The sequence below is a fragment of the Lemur catta genome, chromosome 3 (genome assembly GCF_020740605.2).
Source record: "Lemur catta isolate mLemCat1 chromosome 3, mLemCat1.pri, whole genome shotgun sequence".
NCBI classification, from domain to species: Eukaryota; Metazoa; Chordata; class Mammalia; order Primates; family Lemuridae; genus Lemur; species Lemur catta.
The window spans coordinates 13,988,154-14,009,510 of record NC_059130.1 but is presented as its reverse complement, the minus strand read 5'-3'; the positions used below and the strand labels follow the sequence as shown (position 1 = coordinate 14,009,510).

The 21,357-nt window shown below is 38.9% G+C and overlaps 1 protein-coding gene across 2 annotated transcripts in view; it reads left to right on the top strand.

The window, feature by feature from the left end:
- Positions 1-21,357, top strand: part of SORT1 (sortilin 1) — a 66,911-nt gene that overhangs the window by 33,121 nt on the left and 12,433 nt on the right. Inside the window, exons 4-11 of one of the 2 annotated variants that reach the window (XM_045546716.1) lie at positions 2,946-3,048; positions 3,587-3,751; positions 6,767-6,840; positions 9,377-9,426; positions 10,417-10,547; positions 13,223-13,367; positions 14,523-14,678; positions 16,399-16,505. In XM_045546716.1, the coding sequence (XP_045402672.1) occupies positions 2,946-3,048; positions 3,587-3,751; positions 6,767-6,840; positions 9,377-9,426; positions 10,417-10,547; positions 13,223-13,367; positions 14,523-14,678; positions 16,399-16,505 (931 nt within the window). The remainder of the gene's footprint in view (positions 1-2,945; positions 3,049-3,586; positions 3,752-6,766; positions 6,841-9,376; positions 9,427-10,416; positions 10,548-13,222; positions 13,368-14,522; positions 14,679-16,398; positions 16,506-21,357) is intronic. The other variant, XM_045546717.1, reaches the window with a different exon arrangement.

Sequence of the window (21,357 nt, the reverse complement as noted above, 5' to 3'; positions counted from 1 at the left end):
GTACTATGAATACATGCAAAAGTGATCATTTATTTTTGGTAACTAGAAAGAGTGGATATTAGGATTGATGTGTAGAATTGTTATTAAAAAGACTTGTTTCTAAAGTAGATGGTTTTAATCGTTTAGTTATCCTTTGACTCTTGTTCATAACTCTATTGTCATGTGGAATTTGAAAAGTAGATTTATTTTTCAAGATGTTTCATTGATTTCCTCTTCATGATGTATGTTATATGCAGATACGTACACTGATAGAAAATAAAGGTGTGTTTAAATAAAGTATTATGTTAAAATATATCCCTGGGCCCAAAGTGGCCTTGACAGAACCCTACTTAAATCCCAGCAAGTTGATACTAGTCCATTTTATTTTCTACATTTGTTTAGCTGGCTCAAGTACCCGAGTGTTGTAGCAGGTGATTTTTTGTTTCGTTCATGCTGGTTTCTTTTTCTGAAGCTCAGGGATGTGTTTGTTGTGCCAAGTTCTTAAAAAGCAAGCAGGCTTGCCAACAGGTTTGTAGGGGTTCCCTGGGGATGTCATGAAGGAGGGAAGATTTGTAAACTAGCGATAATCAAGCTGCTGCAACCCCTTTGGAAGGTTTTCTGGGCTGTTGATGATATGCACACTGTAGAGCTAGAAATTGTTTATGTACATCTCTTGGCCAGCCGTCAGGAAGATAAGCGCTGGCCTTCTGCTTCAAAGCCAAAGAAAGGGTAATATAGGAATCTGTTGCATGGTGCCTAATCTCTATTTTATTTATCTAGAGGTTTTCTGTGTATGTGCTAAGGGAGGGGAAGAGTCATTTGAACTTAAAGACATATGTAGTTTGCTTTTACGTGTTATCAGATACAGGTACATGCGTGGATACTTTCCTCCTGTCTCCAGCTTCCTCTTAGGCGGTCTCTACTGCCAGGTGACAAGCTCCAGCAAGATAGAATAAGACCCTAGTCTATAAGGGAAAAACTCTCTAGTTCGGTTCTGATGGTTAAGAGAATTGCACTGTAGTTTCAATGTTGCCCTTAATTAACTAGTTGACTTTTAATGAATTCCTCCCCCTTGCAACTCCTCATCTGTGAAATAAGGGAGTTGGACAAGTTGTTCTCCTTAGACCCCTTCCATCTCTCATGTTCTGTGGTTCTGTGGTTGTTTATTTGTTGAGGCTGCTGCCAAAACTTGTACCATGGTTTTAAGTCATGTACAGTCATGTGTCACTTAACAACAGAGTTATGTTCTGAGAAATGCATTGTTTGGCAATTTTGTCACTGTGTGAACATCACAGAGTGCACTTACACAAACGTAGATGGTATACCCTACTATATACCTAGGCTACCTGGTATAGCCTATTGCTTCTAGCCTACATACCTGTACAGCATGTTACTGTACTGAATACTATAGGCAATTGTAACACAATGGTAGGTATTATGTACGTAAACATTATGTGTGTATATAAACAAAGAAAAAGCATAGTAAAAATACAGTATCATAATCCTAGGGTACCACCATTGTATATGCCATCCTTTGGTGACGGAAACATCATTGTTATGAAGCACATGATTGTATTCTACATGCATTGCAGATGCATACATGATTACATGCATCTACAATTGCAGATTACATTTATCTATGGGCAATAACTTGCAGTGCACAGTGGTCTTCAGTAATGGTTACTTAAATTTAAGGAATATTAAGATTTAGCATTCTGTATTGTGTTTTAAGAGAGCTATACATATTATTAAACCTGTCGGAGTTAGCTACAATTTCTTTGCTCTTATTTTCCAAAATCTATACATGGATTCAAATACCTCTAAAAGGTATTGTTGGAATGAACTTTTGGGGAAAGCTTTGAGAACCCAAGAGTTAATAGTAAGTTTGTTTTTCCTAGCAGTATTGCGTGTATTGCATCTGTTAGAGACTTGAGCCTAGGGATGGCAACCTCTGGGGTGAAGTACTTCAAGACCCTTACTAAGTGATTTACAGCTTTATCATAAGTACTATGGATTGAAAGATTAGTCAGGAGGCTTTGGCTTCATTTTGCAGAGATCCCAACTTAAACTTGCTTGAGTAATAAGGGAATTATTGATTTCATATAACTAAATATAGAGGAAGGACAGACTTCAGGGTCAGTTCAGTTCAATGTCATAGGCTTTGCTTCTCAGGAATTCTGGAATTACTTTAGCTGTGCTCTCATTGTGACAAAATGATAGCAATTTTTTGCTTTGTTTTCATGTTCTACATCATCAGGGTTTCTCAACCTTGGTACAATTGACATTTTTGGAGGCCCGATAATTATTTGTTGTTGTGGGACAGTCCCGTGCATTGTAGGATGTTTGACAACATCACTGGGCACTACTCACTTGATACCAGTAGCATCTCAACCCTGAGTTGTGATAATTAAAAATGTCTCCACGTCAGGCCCACACCTGTGGTCCCAGCTACTCAGACTCAGAAGGCTAAGCCAGGAGGATTGCTTAAGCCCAGGAGTTTGAGGCTTCAGTGAGCTGTGGTTGTGCCACTAGACTCTAGCATGGGTGAGACCCCGTCTCTTAAAAAAAAAATGTTTCCAGACATTACCAAATGTTCCCTGTGGGACAAAAATACTCTGGTTGAGAACCACTCGCCTAAAGGAAGACAGACCATTTCATCAAGTGGCTCTCTTAAGTGTAAGGAGATATGTTTCCTAAAAGACCCCAGATTTTTTCCTTTTTTCTCACTGGCTCAATGTGGGTCACTTCCCCATTCCTGAACCCATCACTGGTGGTGATGGGGGTGGGAAGTGGAATTTTCCTCAGACTAATCAGGCCCCCTCTAGAGCTAGGAATGTGACTATCCAGTGGAGGGGTGAGTATCTAGGTAAGGTTGGTAGAAAGGGGGGGAAGGAAAGCTGAGTAGGAACCCAACAATATCCATGACCCCTGCACTCTAAATTTGCTCTCTTTTTTCTTCCACTTAGTGAGGATTATGGAAAGAACTTTAAGGACATTACAAATCTCATCAATAATACCTTCATTCGAACTGAATTTGGCATGGCTATTGGTCCTGAGAACTCAGGAAAGGTGAGACTCATTCTTGCATATGTAAAGCTTGTGCTTGATAACCGCACGCAGGGCTGTCAGATGTTAGTATCAGAATGATCCAGTGGTACACAATAACATATTTCAGTTTAGTATTGTTATATTTAAAAATTAAACATAATTTAATGCTGATCATATCAGAATGGAATTCAGCACACAGATTTCTATTTTTTTTTTTTTTTTTGGCCCCTGTCCAAGATGCACCAAAACCCTTCATAATTATGTGGCAATTGCTTAGCATTAACAGTGTCCCTAAAACAGCATTTTAGTCTTTTGGGAAACTGACTAATCTCAAAACTGACCAGGCTCAGACTCACAGGTATGCTGCACTAGCTCAATTCAGGAGGTTATTTTTTGATAGAATAAGACTTGTGCAGTGGAGCAATTAATCTGTTTTTATAACTCTTCTTACTTTTGGAACTAAAATTTTCTTAGCCAGTGTCTGGTGAAAATGGTGCAAGAACTTCCTGTGTGTTTATAGTATCGTATCCTGAATCTGATATTTCCTTTTTCTGATCAGGTGATATTAACAGCAGAGGTGTCTGGAGGAAGCAGTGGAGGAAGAATCTTCAGATCATCAGATTTTGCAAAGAACTTTGTTCAGACAGATCTCCCTTTTCATCTTCTCACTCAAATGATGTATAGCCCTCAGAATTCTGATTATCTTTTAGCCCTCAGCACTGAAGTAAGTCCAGTTGAGGAACTTGGCTTACATTTGTATTTTATAGTCTCAGAAATACACTGTCTTAAAAGGACCCTGCAGGTAATTCTTATATATTAGACTTCTTTCTAATGTCTTCTTATACCATGAAGTATGTATTTTTGCTTTTTTTGTCCTATTTAGTAAAGGGCATGATTTCCATGTGTTATCTATTCCAGGTAAGTGTGATGTCTAGTTGTCATAATTTAAGTGAATAATGTGTGTTTTTGGAGTAATGAACTAGAAACCAGTTTAATGTATTAATTCTTGTGCTGCAAGGGACAGGCATAAATTGTCAAACTCCTAATATTATTATTGTTCCTTCCCTGTGACCAAACCACATCTTTATAATATTTTTCTTTTTTGTTAGTTTCTCACTTTATAAAGGATATTGATTTTGGTCTTTGACACTCATGTATTAAACATCCAAAGTTTCAAATCCCTGCACCCCCACCGCTGCATTCCTGTACTTTCCTCAGGAACCAGTGACTCTCCCTAACTCTCCCACCTCTCTGCTGAGAGTCCCTTGAGGAGCACATTCAGCTTTTCCTTTCCTGGAGGACTAGTCTCCTTTATTGTGGGTGTTAAGGGCCCAAATGGCTGAGTTGCTAGACTGTACTAGTCATAATTATACTTTATGTTTATATGGCTGTCTCTCATCTTATTTCTTAAGAGTGTGGGCTTCTAAGCAACAGGATCAGACAGAAACACCTGAGGAACTGGTTTAAGATCCACATCTCATCCCTAGGCCCCAATCCAGATAGAATAAATTGATGACTTTTGGTTGCAGAATGGCTAAAATTGTTAACAAGCTTCCCAGCCAAGCATGCTCACTGAAGTTTGAGAGCCATTGTTGTGCTGACTGACTGGGGACAGAAACAAGATCATCAGCTGGGGACCAGTCAGGCTGAGCAAAGGGGTGGCGTAGGGAGGGTGAACGGCCCTGGAGGAGGAGTCTGTGTCTGGGCCTTCTGTGAGGAGGTCTCTGAGCAGATGAGTCTGGAGGGCTCCAGAAGGGTCAGATTTATGCTTAGCCAATGGGGGCCAGAAGACAGAAACTAGCTTGGTGGGGGTAGGCTTCAGATCTCAGAACAACGATTCCTGGAAATCGGCCACCAGCAGCTTAAGCTGAAGGCCCTATAAGGGAGCAAAGAGCCTCCACAGGAAAGGACAGAACCACAGATCTCCTCTTTGACCATTTCATCTCCATTGCCAGGTATCTCAAGGTTACTAAAGCAGGGCTATTCTCAGGAAGAGACAGGTACAATCTGCTTTTATACCTGAAATTTCTTCCAATTAAGGGTAACTTTGAAGTACAAATAATTGGGATGGAGAAAATGGACCAATTTGTACTAAAGTGCAAATAAGTGATATCAGACCTTTTCTTGCCTTTATAAGTAGAATTAGAAAAATTAGAAATGCTGGGAGGTGAATATTGCCAGAGGAGGAAGAGTTAAAGGAGAATGGTGGGTGAGGGTAGGGGAGCACTGAAGATAAACTCTGCCTGGATCATCTGCATTTAATTGCAGCTGTACCAGGACATCTCTGTCGCATTTCCACTGAAGCTGAGCTCAGTAAGCACGTGTTGCCAGTGTAATTGACATTGTCAGTCTTTACCTTTTTAAGTTTCCGCTACATTTCAAAGTACTAGCCAATCCCTCCTTTGGGGGACTGCACTTGCTTTGCTTCTGTGTCATCATTCCCTTTGGTCCTTCTACTTATCTGGCCATTCCTTCTTGGTCTCTTTGTTAAACTCCTTTCACCCTACCCTTAAATGCCTACTGTTCATTTCACTCTGAGCAATCTCTTCCACTCTTACCATCTAACTACCACTTACAATGTGTAAGATTCTCCAGTCCTTACCTCTAGCCCTGGCTTTCCCCTAGGGTGTCAGATTCCTATCCTGCTGCCCACTGGATATCTCTATCTGGATGTCCCATAGGCACCGCCAATCAGTCTAAAACTGAACTACTTCCCTGCTCTTCTCTCAGGCACGCTCTTTTTCCCATAATCTTTATATTAGTTAATGATACCACAATGCATCCTGTACTCCAACCAGAAACCCAGAGTGACTGACTTATATACGCACACACAACCCCTCCTCCTATCCTGCCCTACAGGAAAAGTCATCCAGTTCTACTATTCTGGCTTCTAAGTTCTTGGAGAGCCTATTCCTCATGGATAAGGTTCAGAACCTCAGGACCCTCTGTAATCCATCTTTCCCATTCTTATCCAAGTATTCCACCGAAAAAAGTGAAACTGACTGTCATTCTCCTGCTTAGAGCACCTTCCTCCTGAGAGTCCCTCATATATAATAAAACCCAGACTTCTTGGCATGGCATGGAAGGAAGGCTCTCCATGAGCTGGCCCTTGCCTTTCTCCCTAGCATTCAGTTCTCATGTGCTCACCTTGGAATTTGCACCCCATTAATGTCCAGCGGCGTTTAGCTCCCTGCACACACTGCAGTGTTTTATCACCTCTTTGCCTTTGCTAGTACTAGTCTATCTTTGTGCAATAACACTTCATCTCCCTGCTTGCCTTATTTTGGTCACACTGCTCATCATTTAAGATTCAGCACAGCCATCTTCATCAGGAAACTATCTCTGGTGCACTGGCCCTCCTTTCCCCATTTCTGCACTAGATCATGTTTCCATAACACTGCATTGTGTAGAACTTTCTTCTTATCTATGTCCGTTGTTAAACTGTGAGCTCCTTGAGAGCAGGGAGTGTGTCTTATTCATCTTTGTATCCCCAGTGCAACGTCTGGTACAGTGCCTGGCACATAGTAGGCACTTCATATGCATTTGTTATTCTGAACTTCTAAGACCCCGAAGGGCCCCAGATAAACCATGTGTATGTCTATAGAGCTAGGGCAGTTCTGATGGGACTTCAGTATGTGTTTTTACTGTCCTGAATGATTGGATATGAATTATTAAAGGTCATACAAGCAGCTGCACAGGATAAAGCTGGAATTTTGATAAGTCATTTATAATCTTTCAGAATGGCCTGTGGGTGTCCAAGAATTTTGGGGGAAAATGGGAAGAAATCCACAAAGCAGTATGTTTGGCCAAATGGTGAGTAACAGAAGACTCCATCTGTGCAGAGCCCTAAACCTTTCCTGGTAGTGCTGCCAAAAATCACATGAAGAAATATTGAGCACTTACTATGTGCCAAGTACTCTTCAGGGTGCCATAAGGGATACCAGAGAGGGGTATGACACAGACCTTGACCTGGAGGATCTTCTAATTCTGCTGGAAAAGAAGATTTAGTCTCACTAAATGTTAGAATATAAAGTATAAAATAAGGCATGTGACTGAGTAGCTGCTGCCTGCAAAAGGTTTATTTTCCATGAATGGTGACATCAGTTGGAATATTATAAAATACAGCTTTAATTTGGGGATTTAAATACTTCTCTGTGCCCAGATTTACACTCCGTTGTCTAGAGAGCCATGTCAGTTAGGTAGAACATAGCAGGGAATCAGGAAGAAAGCTTGCAGAGCTTCCAGACTCCCAAAGTCACACTGTCTGTACACCAGAACTCATTCACTTCTCTCAGCTGGGACGTCCTTCCCCCAGCAGGTGCCTGCTTAAAGATGACACATTGGAGGGAGCTCTTCCTTGGGAGTCATGTCACCTTTGTTCGAACCTCATTCTGCTGCTAGTCAGTGGCTTAACCTCTCTGGGCTTTAGTTTTTTTTTCCTTCTGTGAAAGGAGATGTATTTGGGAAATGATGGCTGAGCTGATCCCTCCAAAATTTGGTTAGGCTCAGACCCTTGTTTAGAGCTTCTTTCTTCTTTCCATTTGACTAATTTCAACAAATTTGTTAATCTGGTTTCCCAGTTTATAGCAGATTGTTTTCCAGAGTTGGGATATGTAGCTGTTAGCAATAAGCACATGACAGTATTAGAATTATAGCCTGAGAGGTAGAAGGAGGCAGAACAACAGACAAAAACTTAGAGACTGTATAACAGTACGAAATCATTTACTGTTAGATCAAGAAAGTACACATACACATACTTCAGTAACTTCTAATGGAAACACTGCATTATAGTTTGATATGATTGATGTTCATGATGAGGACCCAGAATCCCAAGAAAGAGTTTAATGTACTCTACTTGGGGAATCAGGAAAGTGTATAATATACATTAGAAATGTGTCTACCAAAATTAAAATTTTAAGTATGTTGCTTAAATAAAATGGGCCTTTTCCAGAAATGCTCATGTAATGAGGTTTTTACAGCACCAATGGTACACGCACCACGTTTGCTTTCATTTTATGTATTTTAATGAATTGTGTTTGTACCTTATATAGTCTTATAAGGAAGGAAGTAATTTTTAAGGTAACTAAGTTGAATTATTTTACTCCTAATGGACATAAAATATGTGAGACATGCTTAAGTAAGACTGTAGTAATTTTTATCATTAAAACTTATCTTTAAAACTAAAAAGTTATTTTAAAATGGTATTTTATTTTATATCCTATGTAGGGTTTTTTACTTTAGTAACATGTTTCTTTGGTTGGTGTCTCAGTAAGGATAATTAGGCTGCTGATAACTGTTTATTCATCTTTTAGATCTTTAATTTCTAGGAATTTATAACTTTGAGTCCTGAAAGAACATGCTCAAACCTAGTAGCTTTTGCTGGTAGTAATCTATAATGACCATCAGAATCTGAATCTAGTTTCCTGCAAACTCCCTTTCCAAGTTACGTTTTAAATAATTCAGCCTCTGACTTAGTTGTCTATTTGAGATGAAAGAACTAAATTATTTATTTAGCTCATATAAAGTATTGAACTAGATTCTGAGGGGAAACAACAAAGTATAAAACTTGGTACCTGCCCTGAGAAGCCAATTAGTGTAGTAGGGGAGATAAAGCATATACTATGTAATTAAAATTAAAAATAGGAGACAAATGAGTGCTAAGTGGCTGTGTAGAATGCCATAGAGCTCTATAGCACGGTCTTTCAATGTCAGCTCTAATGACATGTGGGGCCAGGTAATTCTTTTTTGTGGGAGTCTGTCCTGTGCATTGTTTGGGAGCATCCCTGGCCTGTACCCACTCGATGCTAATAACAACTCTTGCCCCCCTTGCCCCAGTTGTGATAACCAAAATTGTCTCCAGACATTGTCACACGTCCCCTGGGAGACAGAATTGCCCGTGGTTGAGAACCACTGCTCTAGAATTTTGCAGCAAAGAAGCCTTCCAGCTGGAGTGACAGGGAAAGTTTTGCGGAAGGGCTAGATTTTAAGCTGGAGCCAGAAGATCATGAGCATAAGATTTGGTTAGGTGAGAGAAAAGCATTTAAGGGAGGAAACAGTATGAGCAAATATGAGAGGCAAATTTGGAGAGTGTAAGTAGTCCAGTGTGACTGGCTGGAAGAGTTCACATAAAGAAGTAGTGGGCTATGGAAAATACATGGGGCCAAGCCACGGGGAACTTGACTGGCCCAGCCGTGGAAGGACCAGGGCACAGCACCTGAGAAGGCTGCGCTGGCCACTGCCTGTGGATTGAAGCTAACTGTTAGACTTTCTAGGAACTTTGTGACAAAGATTGACACAGTCCATTAGCAGTGTTAAACTGTTTCTTTTCCCTGTTTTTGCCTCATTGTAGGGGATCAGAAAACACCATCTTTTTTACCACTTATGTGAATGGCTCCTGCAGTAAGTATATTTTAGTCCCAGAAAAGAGTGTCCTGTTGGCCATTTGTGGTAGAAAGTTCTGTGTTGTATGAAGTGAAATAGAAACATAAAAGATCCTTTCATTCTCCTGAAATTTTAATAGCTAAAAAAGTTGATAATAATGTTTTAAATCTTGAAAGGACAACCAAATTACTACACGGTACCCAGATCAAATAAAAGGTAGGCTATACATAGAGGCAGTATTCTTAATTTTAGCAGTGTATTTATATAAAACAAATATTAGGCTATAAACAATAGCAAATTAAAATGCATAGTGATTTCTGCAAAAGAGCATGGGTTATGTTTGTATTGGCAGAAGCCATTGGCCTCCCAATCTTTGGTACAATTTCAAAGCAAAAGGAAAAATCTTTCATTTATTCATTCAACAAATATTTCAGCACCTGCTATATGCTAAACGCTGTTCTAAGGATGGAGAGAACAAAACACCCAAGTTCTGCTCTCATGGGATGTAAATTCAAGTAGGGGTATTGGATAATAAACAAGAAAACCAAAACTCAAACGAGACAACTGAGAATGAGAGCTGGGTTCAGTGGCGCATGCCTATAATCCCAGCTACTCAGGAGGCTGAGGAAGGAGGATTGCCTGAGCCCAGGAGTTCAAATCTAGCCTGGGCAACAGTCTCTAAAAAAAAAAAAAAAAAAGGAAAGAAAAAGAAAAGATAATTTAAATTGTGCCAAGTAAAGCAGGATACTATGGCTATGATATTTTTATGCAACTGTATTGGAACTAAGTAAACTCTGTCTTTCCATCCAGCATAAAACTTCACATGTATAAAAACCCAAATATGAATTCTCTATATGTAATGCTGTATCATACTTATATTGTCATTTGATCAACATGCATAGGATTAAAAATGCTTTAGCTATAAAATAAAAAACAATCCTTAAACAGCTGTTTTGAACTAGGCTCACAAGTAAGTGGAGTTTTAATTAATATTTTGTCTTGTTTAAGAAGCTGACCTTGGGGCTCTGGAATTACGGAGAACTTCAGACTTGGGAAAAACCTTCAAAACCATTGGCGTGAAAATCTACTCATTTGGTCTTGGGGGACGTTTCCTTTTTGCCTCTGTGATGGCTGATAAGGTAGATATTTACCTCTTCTCTTTGGAGTCTGATATTTCTGTAAATATGCCTCATATAGATTCCCTTTGCTACTTAGTACTGACAGAGTTTCTTGTCTTTTTGCAATATTTAATATGACTGTAAGGTTTGGGGGTGACTCTTTTTACAGAGGCTGATTGACTCTGATGGACTATTCTGCACTTTGGCCTTCGTCATCATACGAATTCCAGTTATCTTTTTTGGGATGTGTTGACTCAGTGTTTGGGCTTTGCTCAGACATGGACATCTGAAAAAAGCAATCCACTTGCTCATTTTTCAATAATAATAAAAACTAAAATAGGTAACATTGAGTACCTACTGTATGTTAGATACATACAGTGAACATAGCAGTGAACAAAACAGATACATTTCCTGCTCTCAGAGCTTATATTCAAGGAGGGAAATAGATCCTAACAAATAAATGTGATATGTTAGGTAATAATTAAAGCTATGAAGAAATCTAAAGCAGAGGAAGTAGAAAGTGGCAGGAATTGGAGCGTGCTATCTTGCATTAGGGTGGTTTGGGTGGGTTCTGTGAGACCCGTATGAAGTGAGAGCATGATGACGTGGACAGCTGGGGCAGAGTAGGATGAGGATGCAGAGAGTATGGAGGGCCTCAGGCTGGAGCGTGCTCAGCACATTGAAGAAAAGGGAAGGACGGTGTGGCGGGAACACAGAGAAGAGTGGTCAGAAGTGAGGCCAGAGGGGAGCCAGCAGCCAGGCCGTTCAGGGCCTTTCTAGGTCATGATTAGGGCATTGGCTTTTACTCTTCATGTGCTGGGGAGCTGTGAGAGGGTTGTGAGCAGGGGAATGACGGAATTTGGCTTTAGTTTTGACAGAATAGATGTGCACAGAGTAGCCTGCTGGGGACTCTCACAGTAGTCCAAGGGAAGGAGGTGGTAGTTTGGCCAGGCTGTTAGCAGTGGACCAGGGAGAAATGGTGAGACTGTGGATGTATCTTTAAACATATTGCTAATAGGACTTGCTGATGGATTAAATGTGGGTTGTGAGAGCATGAGCAGAATCAAGGGTACGTTTAGAGTCTTTGTCCTGAGCACCTGGGTGGATTGTGTTGCCATTTTCTGAGATGGCCAAGACTGCAGAAGGAGCAAGTCTGTGGGAGCAAAATCAAGAATTCGGTTTTGGATATGAGAAACCTGTTAGATATCTAAATGGACATGTCAAATGAGCATTTGGGTGTATGAATCTCCCAAATTGATATGGTATTTGAAGCCATGTGACTAGATAGTATCTTGTAGAAGAATACATAGGTAGAGAGGCAGTGGGAGGGCTGAGCAAGCCCTGAACACCCCAACACTGAAAAGTTGGGAACAGAAGAATCCAGCAAAGAAGACTGAGAGGGAGAGATGAGTGGGGGTGGGGCAAAGCAGGACCATGTGATGTCATGAAAGCCAAGTGAAGAAAGTGTTTAAGGCACAGGACATGATCAGCTCTGTTACACTCAAGTGAGATGTTGAGTTAGGTGAATTCTGAGAATTATCCACCAGAGGTGGCAAAGAGGAGATTGTTGGTGACCTCAACAAAAGCAGTTTCATTGGAGTAGTGAAGTTAAAGTCTGATTGAGGTGACTTCAGAGAGAACTGGAGATTGGGAAGTAGAAACAGTAAGCACAGATAATTCTCTCAAGCCATTTTGTAATAATCCTCCCAACAACCCGATGAACTAATACTGTTATCTCGATTTTATAGGTGAGGGAATTGAGTAACTTGCCTAGGTTCACCCAGTGGTGGAACCCTGGTAGAAATCCAGAGGTAGCCTCCGTATAGCCTCCCATGCTGTACTGCTACTATGTACAAAATTAAAATTTGGTGTGCTTTTGAACTCCAGTTTCTACCTATAACATAAAATTCAAACTAATTAGACATCTTGGTATAAGTTAAGTTAAATAAATAATTTAAATGTACCTATCACTGAACTTTAAAGAACATTTAACCTAAGGAGACCCTGAGATTAATTCTCATGCCCTCAATGACTGTGTCTAGGAGCTATTTTAAGCTACTTATCAGAGAGTAAGTTTTAATTGCCTTCTTAACAGACTCCTTTCACCAGCCAAAGACTCCCTGATCCACTTCCTTATAGTAATTTCTGACTCTCCTTGGCCTCTTTCCAGCCCATGCATGTTCCCTTCATTACAACTATTCTGAGAGAGGTCCTTAAAATGGAAGCGTGTGACATCTTGACTTCCCTTGTGATCTCCCAAGCATGGGTTTCGTCTCCATTTTCTAGACGCTTAATTATTTAATTCTTTGGATTATGCCAGGACTGTCTCAAAGGGATGAAACTTATATGCAGCAGTCTTCATTTTGAGAATTATCTGAGCAAGTGTATGTGAATGGCTACAAAGGCAACTTACTCATGGTCCCATCAGAGCCCTAGTTCTGTTGAAGGAGATAGAATATCAGAGATTGGGAGGATACCTTCTTACAGGGCCATGCCAGAATGAGGAAGTACATTGCCTGGAACTTTGCTGGAGGTTAGAAATTGCTTTGGTAATTAGTACTATGACCTTTCATTTATAGCAATTGTACCCAGTGAGGAAATGGATAACAATAATTATTAAAAACATTCCTGTTCTTGTCCCTGCACATGGTGTCTTGGCATAAAATTAAAAAGAAAAATATTGGCATTTGTTCTAGGATACAACAAGAAGGATCCATGTGTCAACAGATCAAGGGGACACATGGGGCATGGCCCAGCTCCCCTCTGTGGGGCAGGAACAATTCTATTCTATTCTGGCAGCTAATGATGACATGGTATTTATGCATGTAGATGAACCTGGAGGTAAGAGCTTTTTAGTGGCTCACCCTTAAACGCATAGAGATGTGAGCTTGAAGCCCTACTTTGAGTAGCTTTCCTTTTTATGTGTTGATTTTTCCTCTAACCCTTAGAAATGTATTAGTGTCTTATGGATTACTCTGTCCTAGAGATAATGTATATCCTCTGTTTAACACATTAAGTGCCGTGTGAGTTGCATTTAACTCTCGCTAGTTTTGAGCCTGGGGCCTGGTGAAGTACATGTGACTCACCTTTCTTCACCCTAGGAGGCACGAGGACTGTTTTTCAAGTTGCCTGTAACTCACGCACAGAAAACAATAAAAAATAACACATTTTTCATTAAATTAGTAAGGATCATTTTGTTTTCAAAGTTTTTATTCTATTTTCATAATAAAACACCATAGCCCCAAGGTAAAACATGTTTTTCCTAGTGTGGCAGTCAATGTGTTAAAAGGCCACTTGTTTTATTTTTTTTAAGCCAGTCAAATTTAGCAGAGAAAAGTCCACTTGTTTTGATACTGTAATCTAGTTTATGCAAAGTATGTTCAAGTGTCATAGAACAGAGAGCTACTGAAAGAACAGTTGTTAGACCAGTACTGATATGCAACTCTATATTACCAAATAAGTGCAGACATTGAGAGCAAGAGTTTAGAAACTCTTCTAGACATTTGACAAGATAATTTTATGTCTGTTGAATCTAATGATAAAATTTAGAGCTTATATTTTGTGTCTTTTCATTTCATTTTTCTAGTAATTAGTTTTTATTTTATGAAAGCATCAGTTTATGACACATTGGAAATTTAAAAAAAGATCCTTCATTGCAGATAGTTTGAGAAGCATTTTTCTAGAGTACAAAGATTTAGAGATGTGTAAAATATGAATCTAAATATAATGCTCTGCCACCAAAATATATATGGGAAGAAGTTTTCTGTAGCATCTGATTAATTCATTCAACAAACTTGCATCTACCATGTTCCAGGCTCTAAGTTAGGTACTAGAATTAAAGATGGACATGAAGATCTTTGGTACCAAACCTTGGTTAACTCTTAGGTCTGAGTCTCCATCATGAAGACAGCCAACTGGGTTTGGTCAGACCATTGCTAGACTATTGTTTTTCTCTCTATTCCCTCCCAAGACTTTTTATTCATTTGCCTATTTCAGATACTGGATTTGGCACAATCTTTACTTCAGATGATCGAGGCATTGTCTATTCCAAGTCTTTGGACCGACATCTCTACACTACCACAGGCGGAGAGACAGACTTTACCAACGTGACCTCCCTCCGTGGAGTCTACATAACAAGTGTGCTCTCGGAAGGTGAGTCTGAGCATGGCTGTTCTGCCCTGCTCCTTCAGCTGAACGTGTTAGGATTTGAGGCTTTTGGGGAAACTGATTTTCCTGTCCCCCCAGTAATGTTGCTTGCCTAGCCAATAAGCCTTCCCATGTAAATTATGGCTCCCTATTTTAAATAAGTTACAGTATATAGAACTGGGAGAGAGAAAAGCAACAGCAGATAGAAAGACATTTTGAGTCTATGTTGTTTAGGTTATACAATGAGTCTTTTATTACTATATGGGAGGTGTAGGCCTGCAGGGACGAGCCTGAATTTGAAACACTTCCTGCTCTTCCTTTTATAGAGGGCATAGCAATAACCAGCCAAGGTTCTTCTTGTGTTCTACTCATTGGCTTGTAGTAAAAAGCCCCATTGTACAAATAAACACATTAGTCTCAAGTATAAGACTTTTAAAGTTTTATTTTATTTATGTATTTATTTTTTGGCAGCAGGCAGGGGCTGTTTGTTTTTATTTTGTAAAGTCCTTGCAATTGTCTTCAAGGTCCTAAAAGATACGGGCTCCCTATTTCCTCCACCTCTTCTCCTTTTCATTTGCTGTACTCTAGTCACACTAGCCACCTCCCAGTTCTTAACACACCAGGTACACACATGCATGGATTAGAGATTTGCACGGATGGTTCTCTTTGTTTCCCAGATATCTGCAAGACTATTTTCCTCCTTCCAGTCTGTGCTCATATATTACTTTCTGAATGAGACCTGCCTTCGCCCTGTCTCACGTACACTCCCAGTCCACCTTTAGCTGCACAAGTTTTTTCCGCAGCACTTATTTTTAACATATTAATATAATTTACTTACTTACTATGTCTAGTACTTTTCTCACCCTACCAGAATGTATATTTCACAAAATTTTTTGTCTATTGTGTTCACTAATATAGTTCCAAAGGCCTGTAAGAGTTTTTACATAGTGGGCAGTCAATAAATGTTTGTTGAATAAATGAATTTTTCTTTATTTGCTTTCTTGTTTGGTTTTCCTTGGTAAACTCAAAGCATGTTATCTCTGAATTTGAACCTATAAGAGTTTATATCATTGAAAATAGGGAATGGAGAAGAGACATAAGAAAAAAAAACTGGGTTTGGGGGCACACATCATTAGTCCCAGCTACTGGGGAGGCGGAGGTGATAGGATCGCTTGAGCTCAGGATTTTGAGACCACCCTGGACAACATAGACACATCTCTAAAAAACAAAAAGAAAGAAAGTATAAGAGAGATAAGATATGGGGTGATAGACAGGAATTATTAATCCAGAACTATGCACACTTACTCAAACCTTGAGAGTTCCTAAAAGAAGCCTGGTGTCATGGTGTTGTCTGAGTAAAGATTAGGATGCCTTCTCATGGTAAATTTTACTTCCAAGGCAAGCAGGCAAGGAAGGAGAATGGACATCAGCTTGTTCATGTTGGCAAGAAGTTAAAGGTATCTTTTTTCAAGAGTATCAGTCCTAGATGATTTCTGGAATTAATTGGCTCCTGTTCAGATAGGAAGCCTTCTTCAAATGATCATATTTAAAGTGCTACTCAGTTACTCACCAACACTGAGCCATTTTGTAAGGCGATAATCTTGTGGAGCTCCAGGGTTATAATGGTGTTATATGGTCTCAGTTCGGAAAGAGTTATATGTTGATAAACTGAATTTAATTAGGTGCTACCAGTGTATTGAGTTAATGTCATTCTTTTCCCATTCAGATAATTCTATCCAGACCATGATTACTTTTGACCAAGGAGGAAGGTGGAAGCACCTGAGAAAGCCTGAAAACAGTGAATGCGATGCTACAGCAAAAAACAAGAATGAGGTTTGTTTACTCCAGTCATCATCACATGTGCCTGGAGCAAAGCAGACTTCTGTTCTGCTCTGATCAGTGCCAGGCTTTTGAATGATGGAGTTTCATACTTGATTAGGGTCCACAGCTTAAGATGGAAAGTTTGGAAATGAGAGTAATGAAATTAACTTAGAATTTGGGAAATAGGAACTGTGAGGAAAGGTCAAAATACTATGGATTATTTGTCTTTTAAAGAAGAACAAACCTGAAGGCCAAAAATTCATGTTTTATTAAACTGCTGAATGAAAGCAGAGTGGACAGAAAGACTGGTGATTGGTTAGGGGTCAGCATGGCAGCTGTAAGACTTTGGAAGCTCTACAGGAAGCTGTAGACCAGCCGTTTGTAAGCAATGCAAAGCCATGCTAATCAGAAACAAGAGGAAGAGCCTTCAGCCTTCTTCCCCTTCCCGCTGCCCCCACTGCCTGGGCCCACGTTGCCAGTGGGTGGTGGTGGTATGGTTAGTCTCTCTCTGAGGAGAGACTAGGAACTAGAGCTACAAAAGTGTCACTCCAGGAGATCCCAGATGCCAGGAGTGACAGGCCTTGACATGCAAGAAAAAAAGAAAAAAACAAGCTTTTTATCTGGCTCTTATAGAATTTGAGAGAAGCTTGGGGGAACACTAGGAGTTTCCTTCAAAAAATGACAGTGCTAGTAGTTCCTGAGCTCTTCTCAGAATACCTGTTGTTGATATGCAGGCTGCTTTTCTGGACTGGGTTTCCTGCTCTGTCCTGAGACTTCAGATGGTGTGAGATAAAGTGTACTAGACCGCCCCCAACACACTTTCCCCCTTCTTATTTCATAAATGCTGTTGAGACTGTCTCTGCCTCCTTATCCCTTTTTCCACCTTCTGGCTTGGTGGGCAGGTTCAGGTCCTCTTTATTTGCCTTGCTCCCTTCAGGCAAATACATTTGGGAAATAGGAACTGTGAAGAAAGGTTAAAATATTGTGATTATTTGTCTTTTAAAGAAGAACAAAATTGAAGGCTAACAGTTTGTGTTTTACTAAACACACCTCTCCCTTCCCAGCATTCTGTGTGGCTCCCCTTTGCCTGGGAGCAGTCTGTGCCCCGGCTGGTGAGGGAAGGTTCTCTCCTGTTGGGCTCTCTTCCGCCTTTTCATTGTCATTGCCCACCCTACCACCGACATACTCCTGTTGTAACTCACTGTTCCCCAAACACCCTATGGCCTTCCCCACATTATTCTTGAGGGGAGTTGTGCCTGTCTTCTCCAACCCCAAATTATTAGGATTAGTAGAAATTCTAACCGTCCTCAGTGCTCATCCAATTAGAACTAATCATTCTTCTTCATTTCATTAATAGTTTGCTTGAACCTCTTTTTTTAAATTATAGTAAAATATATGTAACATAATACTTACCATTTTAACAATTTTGAACTTCTTTTAAAGCACTTTCACTCTGCTTTAGACCTCAACTATAATAGTTTCTGACATTTTTCCTAGCTTTATTGAGGCATAATTGACAAGTAAAATTGTAAATGTTTACAGTGTACAATGTGATGCATCTTGCTTCATGTATACATTGTGAGATGATTACCACAATCAAGCTAATTAATATACCAATCACCTCACAGTTTTATTTTTTTTGTTATTTGGCAAGAATATATAGAATCAATTCTCTTAGCAAATTTCAAGTATAAAATATAGGATTATTGACTATAGTCACCATGTTATATTAATACATTAGGCTCTCCAGAATTTATATTTCCTGCATAACTGAAACTTTGTATGCTTTGGCCAACGTCTCCTCCTTCCCCCCAGCCCTTGGCAGCTACTCTCTGCTTCTGTTAAGTTTGACTTTTTTATATTCCACATTTAAGTGAGATCATGTAGTATTTGTCTTTCTGTGCCTGGCTTATGTTACTTAACATGATGTCCCCTGGGTTTATCCATGTTGTCACAAATGACAAGATTTCCTTCTTTTTTAAGACTGAGTAATATTCCTGTGTGTGAATATGTATTATACTGCATTTTCTTTATCCATTTGTCCATCTATGGACACTTAGGTTGATTCCATATCTGGCTATTGTAAATAGCACTGCAACGAACATGGGAGTGCAATGAACATGGGAGTGCAGATATCTCTTTGAGATATTGATTTTATTTTCTTTGGATATAGACAGAAGTAGGATTAGTTACCTGGTGATTAGTTAGGGGTCAGCATGGCAGCTATGAGACTTGAGAAATTCTACAAAAAGCCATAGACCAGCCATGCATAAGCAATGCAAATATCTTTTATATTTTTAGGAAACTCCATACTGTTTTTGCATAATGGCTATATCAATTTACATTGCCACCAGCAGTGTACAGAGTTCTCTTTTCTCCATGTCCTCGCCCAATACTTGTTATCTTTTGTCTTTTTGATAATAGCTATTCTAACAGATGGGAGATGATATCTCATTGTGGTTTTTATTTATATTTCCCTCATAATTAGTGGTGTTGAGCATTTTTTCATATACCCATTGGCCATTTGTTTGTTGTCTTCTGAAAAATATCTATTCAGGTCTTTCGCCCAGCTTTTAATTGGATTATTTGTTTTCTTGCTGTTGAGTGGTTTGGATATTTATGGGATATATGGTTTGCACATATTTTCTCCCATTCCATAAGTTGTCTCTCTTCACTCTTTTGATTGTTTCCTTTGCTTTGCAGAAGCTTTTTAGTTTGATGCAATTGTCTATTTTTTGCTTTTTGTTGCCTGTGCTTTGGGGTCATATCCAAAAAGTCATTGTCCAGACCAATGTCAAGAAGACTTTTTCCCTTTGTTTTCTTCTAGTACTAATAGTTTTAAGTTTCAAGTCTTACATTTAAGTCTTTAATCCATTTTGCATTGATTTTTGTATATGATATGAAATAAAGGTTCAAATTCATTGTTCTGCATTTGAATATTCCCACCACCCTTTACTGAAGCAGCTTTCTTTTTCCCATTGCGTGTTCTTGGCACTTATGGTGAAGAACAATTGACCATGAATGCATGGATTTATTTCTAGGCTCTCTATTCTGTTCCATTGGTCTGTGTCTGTTTTTATGTCAGCACCATGCTGTTTTGATTACTGTAGCTTTGTAGTATATTTTGAAATCAGGTAATATGATTCCTAGAGCTTTGTCCTTTTTGCTCAATATTACTTTCATTGTTCAAGGTCTTTTGTGGTTTCATATGAATTTTAGGATTGTTTTTTTATTTCCGTGAAAAATATCATTGGAATTTTAATAGGCATTGCATTGAATCTGTAGATTGCTTTGGGTAATATGGGCATTTTAACAATATTAATTCTTCCAATCCATGAACATGGGATATACTACCATTTATTTTTGTCTTCAATTTCTTTCATCAATGCTTTATGGTTTTTAGTACACAAATCTTTTACCTCTTTTGGTTAAATTTACTCCTAAGTATTTTTTATGCTTTTGTAAATGGAATTTTCTTGATTTTGTTTTTTCCAGATAGTTTGTTATTAGTGTATAGTGTATTTTTATGTGTTGATTTTGCATCCTGCAGTTTTACTGAATTAGTTTATTAGTTCTAACAGTTTTTTTGGTGGAGTCTTTGGGAATTTCTATATATCACATCATCTGCAGACGATTTTACTTCTTCCTTTTGGAAAAGATTTGGTTGCCTTTTATTTCTTTTTCTTGCTTAATTGCTCTTGCTAGGATGTCCAGCACTGTGTTGAATAGAAGTAGTACGAGTAGGCATCCTTGTCTTTTTCCTGATCTTAGAGCAAAAGCTTTCAGCTTTTCACCATTGACCATGATGTTAGCTGTGGGCTTGTCATATATGGCCTTTATTATGTTGAGGTACATTCCTTCTGTACCTAATTTTTTGAGTTTTTATTATTAAAGGATATTGAATTTTATCAAATGCTTTTTATGCATCCATTGAGATGATTTTTAATTTTCATTCTGTTAATGTGGCTTATTACATTTATTGACTTGCCTATGTTGAACCATCCTTGCATGCGAGGGATAAATCCTACTTGATTATGATGTATGGTCCTTTTTATGTGGTGCTGAATTCAGTTTGCTGGTATTTTTTTTTTTTTTGAAGATTTGGCATCTTTGTTAATCAGAGATATTGGCCTATAATTTTCTTTTCTTGCAGTGTTTTTTTCTGATTTTGTTATGAGGATAATACTGACCTCATGAAATGAGTTTGGAAGTGTTCTGTCCTCTTCAAGTTTTGGAACAGTTTGAGAAGGATTTGTGTTTATTCTCCTTTAAAGAATGTTTGGTAGAATTCACCAATGAACCCATCAGATCCTAAGCTTTTCTTTGTTAAAAAGTTTTTGATTACTGAGTCACTCTCATTTTATTGATCTGTCCAGATTTTCTGTTTCTTCATTGTTCAGTCTTAATAGGTTGTATGTGCCTAGAAATTTATCCATTTTTCTGGATTATCCAGTTTGTTGGTGTATAATTGTTCATAGTAATCTCTTGCAATCCTTTGTATTTCTTTGGTATAGGTTGTAATGTTTCCTCTTTCATTTCTGATTTTATTTGAATCTTCTCTTTTTTTTTAGTCTAACTAAAAGTTGGCCAACTTTTTCTATCTTTTAAAAAATCTGATTTTTAGTTTTGATTTTTTTCTGTTCTTTTTCTAATCTCTTTCATTTATTTCTGCTCTGATCTTTATTATTTCCTTCCTTCCTGCTAACTCTGGGCTTAGTTTGTTCTCTTTGAGAAGGCTAAAAGGATGTTTGAGATCTTTCTTTCTTTTTTAGAAACAGGATCTTGCTCTGTCATCCAGTCTGAAGTGCAGTGGTGCAATCATAGCTCACTGTCAGCTTGAACCCCTGAGCTGAAGCAATCCTAC